The 5,537-nt window shown below is 36.8% G+C and overlaps 1 protein-coding gene across 1 annotated transcript; it reads left to right on the top strand.

Moving 5' to 3' along the window:
- Positions 1-3,700: 3,700 nt before the first annotated feature.
- On the top strand, positions 3,701-5,110 carry LOC139197696 (receptor-like protein 20). Its single transcript, XM_070825649.1, has one exon. The coding sequence runs from the start codon at positions 3,701-3,703 to the stop codon at positions 5,108-5,110; it is 1,410 nt and encodes a 469-aa protein (XP_070681750.1).
- Positions 5,111-5,537: the final 427 nt, after the last annotated feature.

Genomic DNA, 5,537 nt, shown 5'->3' with positions numbered 1-5,537 from the left:
TATATTTGTTAATCAAGCTAAGTATGTTAAGGATCTTATACATAAGGCTGGGATGGATGACTGCAAGCCTTGTTCAACACCTTGCAAACCTCACAATCAAGTTTTTACCACTGAAGTTACTCTTCTTCCTGATCCAACACACTATAGAAGTTTGGTTGGAGCATTGCAATATCTAACCTTCACTAGGCCCGAAATTGCATTTGCTGTAAACACTGTTTGTCAATACATGAATTCACCAACAGATGTTCACTTTAGTATGGTTAAACGTACATTATGATTTCTTCAAGGGACTCTCAATTGTGGTCTTACATATACATCAGGAACTCCCATGGCCTTGTCTGCATTCAGTGAGATTGGGCTGCCGATCTCAACACTAGACGGTCTATCACAAGATATGTTGTTTATTTGGGGGACAATCCTATATCTTGGCAATCAAAGAAGCAAGCTTCTGTTTCAAGGAGTTCTATCGAGGCAGAGTATAGGGCTCTTGCACATACTGCTGTTGATATAGCATGGATCAGGTTGATTCTTCGCGATGTCCATCAGTTCCTAGTTTCACCTCCTTTAATTCATTGTGATAATCAATCTGCAATAGCACTTAGCTTGAATCCAGTTCAGCATTCTCGGATCAAACATTTGGAAACTGACTTCCATTTTGTTCGAGAGAGGGTACAAAAAGGAGACTTGGTAATTCAATATGTTTCAACAAAAGACCAGGTTGCTGATGTTCTCACAAAAGGTCTTCATGGTCCAGCTTTTCTTCACCATTGTTTCACAATCTTAAGCTGGCCTATCCCAACTAAGATTGAGGGGGAGTATTGGATATATATGCCCAGGTGTATTGAATATGTGCCAGGTCATTAAAACTGCCATATCAGCAATAGCTTAGGATATAAGCCATTGTATGTTGAACCGACTATATAGAATATTATTTTCCTTGTATTAGATAAGCCATTGTAATAACTGTTTGGATATTCTCAGAAATACTTCTTTCTTCCCTCTAAGCTTCTCTGTGTTCTTCAATTTTGCGATTCTTTCATGGAGGTTAAGAAACAGCTGCTGAGTCGTGAGTGAGTCTTACAGACTATGAAAGTGAGATAGCACGGGGGAGAAAATACGAAGAATGAAAGGAATGAAGGGGAAGGCTGCCAAAACGAAGAAGGGAAGGAAGTAGGACGTCGCGCACAACTTAGGGGTAAAAAGGATGTTTTCTCTATGTTGGTCTCATTCTCCCATCTTCTTTTTCTCATTGCTTCTGAAGAAACCAAATCGCAGATTTCTTTTCAATTTCTTATTTACATGTTTTAAGTTATCTCTGTAAATTTAGGTATTTTTTATCCTTTTTTTTTAACCTTTCATTTTGAAAAAAAAAAGATGAGGTTTTACTATAAAACTAATTGGCAATATGAAAAATAACATAACTTCTTATAAGTTCATGCAAGGTCCATCCTCCCATCGACGTGGAACTCATTCTCAACACACCCTCTCACGTGTGGTGAATTTTCAAGCCTAACACGTAAACAACCCAACGGGTTGACGTGAAACGCGTGTGGCCATTTGGCTTCACATGTGGGACGACATGCTCTGTATCATGAAAAAAGTTGAGATTCCACCATAAAACCAATTGTTGTAAATTTAGGTGTTTCGTCTCTCAGTTGGTTCTTCTTATGCAAATATTGATACGCTTAAAAGCCTGCTGCATATGTGCAATGGAGCACCACAAATTTCTATGTATTATGGTTGTTTGGACAATAGATTAGGGTGCACAATACATTACCTGCTTCCTCATGAAGAATGGTTGTTTCTTATCAATCATTATTTGAAGGAAAAGACCCATTAGAAGCTTTTTAGTTGCTTGGTATCCATTCACACATCCTCAATTCCTATTTATCTCTTTTATACATGGTCCATATTAGCTTATGATGATCTTCCCCATTCAGGTTCATTTTTTGTGATATGTGCTGTGCTTAAATGTTTTAGAAGGTTATTGGAGCTCTCTTTGTTAAAGTGAAATCTTACAAAGGCCTGTGAAATTTCTCCGAACATGGGGAACTTAGTCAAATTACAAGCTACATATGTTCTTTCACTAACTGCTTAAATCATTTAGTCCACTTACTAGATTGTGAGAAAAGATCGGCGAGAGAAACATTAGCTGTGTTATAGTTTTACTAAACAACCATAATTATATAACACATATTTTGTATCCTTCAGCTCATCACACTAATCATAGTTGGTCAGTTTAATAATTAGCCGCTAATAAGTGTTTGTAAAGAATTTAGTGTAGCCATGGGAATTTAGACAAATTCAAATTTATAGATTCCAATGGGTCAAGGTTGATGTGGCAAGGAATTTATGGACACACACATATATATTTTATATATATTAGTCCACCCTATGCGTATTCCTTTGTCAAGCATTACCCGTCTATAAATAGTTGTCACTTTGTACTTCCATACATAGCTAAGAGTGCAAAAATTCAAAAGATTATTGTTATGGAGTTACTTGATATCACTACAAGAAAACACCATTTTAGACGAACCATTTCGTCAGGTAAAAGTAAGTTTTCAATGCTTAAGCTTTTACCTAACGAAATTTATAATTTTTGATTATGATACGCAAGTTGGGAGTTGTGGATCTTCACTCTCTAACTTGAGAGGGAATGATAGTTAATTAGATTCATTGAACAATTAGGCTTATTAAATCTACTACATGGATTCAATAGCGTTTCAGCATTAGGCTCATTATATAAAAGAGTAAATGGTGTGTATTTATAATTAATCCATATATTTTTATTTACTATATATATATATATATATATATTGTACATTTGAGAATGAATGAAAAGTACAATTGAGCCAAATACGTTTTTCTAGAGTTTTCCTATGGTTGGGGCCTCAACTCCAACTCGAAGTATTTCTCCTCTTCCTTGCTTTCTCTTGAGTTAATGAGATATTCCTTTTCTCAAGAAAAGGACTTGTAGTTTGAAAAATGCAACATAGACTAAATCCAGCATGATAAATTTCGTTACACCGCACTCTAGATGTTAGGAGTTTGAAAGTCCTAAAATGATGAAGAAATTGGGTATCGAATAAAAATTTCGAGCCTCAAATCCATTGCACTTCAAGCCAATGTAGGAATTGAAACTGATGACTAATAATTTGATGCTGAGAGTCTGACACTTTCATCCTCTATACTATCTGTTGGTAACCTGTAAACGGGTCTGGTTGATTGGATTTGGGTTATGTTTCACCTAACTCGTTAAGCTAATGAGTCACCCCCAACTCATTAAGCTAATGAGTCATCCAAACTCAACCTGTTAAGCTCATGAGTCACACGTTAACATTTTTTTTTTTGTTTAATTTTGCATTCCAATACAAATTACATATTTTTGAATCAAGATTTCAAGCATGAAGGTCCAATACATTTAGAAGTACCCAAATGTGAAGTTGATAAGTCTTGCAATTAGCCATATAAATATGACAAAACCTTACAAGAGTGTCAATACATATATCATAAACCCTTACGGAAGGAACTCATGAGATCAACTATAAATGTGCTACATATATGCAAAAATTAACTTCATTTTTTTTCTTCTGCTTTTTGTGGAAAAAATTTCAAGCCTAACATGTGGACAAACAAACGGGACGACGTGGAGTGCATGTGACTACTACGATATTATGGTGGAACCTCAACTTCTTAAATGGAAATTGCTGGAAACAAAATCCGAGGCCAAGTACCAAAATGGATATGGAATACAAGCTTAGACACTTTGCTATTGTTAGACATTTCTAATAACCTCATTTCAGACCAACTTCCACTTGTCCTTCCTTGGGTGAAACTGTTATGTATAAAGTTTTCGTCCAACGTGTTTCATGGATCACTACCGATACCTCCACCAACCATGCGAGAATATGCAGCTGCAGACAACAACTTTACTGCAGAAATCTCACCGTTGCTTTGCAACATGAAAAATCTTCTGTCCCTTGACTTGTCGAAAAATAACTTGGGTGGCATGCTTCCACAGTGTCTCGGAAACTTTAGTGATCATCTGATTCTTCTACTTCTCGGAAACAACTCTTTTCACGGAATTATTCCTCAGACATACAACAAAGGAAGCAGCTTGAGAATGGTTGATGTGAGCCATAACAAGTTGCAGGGGCAGTTGCCGAGGTCATTGGTCAATTGTGTGATGCTTGAGTATCTTGTTTTGTCAAACAATCATTTCAATGATGTTTTTCCCATTTGGCTGGGGACTCTTCTAGAGTTAAAACTTTTGGCAATGCGCCATAATGGATTCTACGGTGTGATTCGAAAATCTAGAAAGAATGTCGATTTCCCCAAGTTACGTATTCTTGATTTGGCTTACAATGATTTTACTGGTGCAGTTCCATCCATGTTTCCAGATATTACTGCAAACAAGTCAACATATATGAACACAGGCGTAGGTTATTACGTCGATGGATTCCCGGTTTTTAGCAATGTTGATTACCAACTCATGATAGCAACAAAAGGTTTGGAGCAATACTACCCAAAGATCCGAGAAGAATTTGCATCCTTTGATATCTCAAGCAACAAATTTGAAGGGAAAATTCCAGAATTCATTGGGAATATTAAGGATCTTCGTTCGCTGAATCTATCCCACAACATTCTCACTGGTTCTATCCCATCATCCTTTGGAAACTTGATGAAGCTTGAATCGTTGGACCTTTCACAAAACAAGCTCTCAGGACGTATCCCCCAACAGCTAGTGCAACTTAATTTTCTTTCCAGTTTCAATGTGTCTCGCAACAATCTCACAGGAGCTATACCACAAGGAACCCAGCTTACTTCCTTGAATGTCACTTCATACGACGGAAACCCAGGGTTGTGTGGAGATCCATTGCCAAAGAAATGTGGAAATCCTAAGGCCCCTGAACTTCCACCTTCAACCGTCGACGAAGGTGATTCTAGCTCAGAAGGCATATTTGAATTGGATTGGAAAATTGTTTCGGCCGGATGTGGAAGTGGGTTGGTAGTGGGAGTAGTTCTTGCGGATGTTGTGATCACAAGGAGGCCTGACTTGTTTCTTAAGATTGTTGGAATGATCAGACAAATGATAAGGAAAATTTAGAGTACTAGTGGGGGAAGTAGAAATTCAGTTTGTTACCGTTACGCATTTCTTGTTGTCGTTTGTTTTCTCTGTTGTGGTTTCTTTTCTTCACTTTCTATACGTTTAGTTATAAGTTTGTGTCAGGTTATGTAAGTGTATGTCCCTCCTATTTTCTTGTACTTTCGGTTTCTTTATTTTGAGGGGTAAGGTTTATGTCCCCCAGACTAGGTGTAACTTTTTTTTTATTCAATAAATTTTCCCTCGTACCATCAAGGTTTCTTTAAAAAAAAAAAAAGATAGAATGTATTGGTGCTTTTTAGCTTTTAGTGGATTGTGTTGTTCAAGCCCTATATATCATATTGTTTTTAAGTTATATCAGTTTGCTTACTGTCGAGCTTCTTTAACAACTAAATGGAGATAGAAAGTAATGTAAATAAAGGTAGTAGAG

Source organism: Malus domestica, chromosome 07 (genome assembly GCF_042453785.1).
Source record: "Malus domestica chromosome 07, GDT2T_hap1".
Classification (NCBI taxonomy): Eukaryota; Viridiplantae; Streptophyta; class Magnoliopsida; order Rosales; family Rosaceae; genus Malus; species Malus domestica.
This window is presented reverse-complemented; position numbering and strand designations above follow the sequence as displayed.

Excerpts from the sequence above, each read along its gene's own strand:
- LOC139197696 (XM_070825649.1), top strand. The coding sequence starts at position 3,701 with ATGGAAATTGCTGGAAACAAAATCCGAGGCCAAGTACCAAAATGGATA.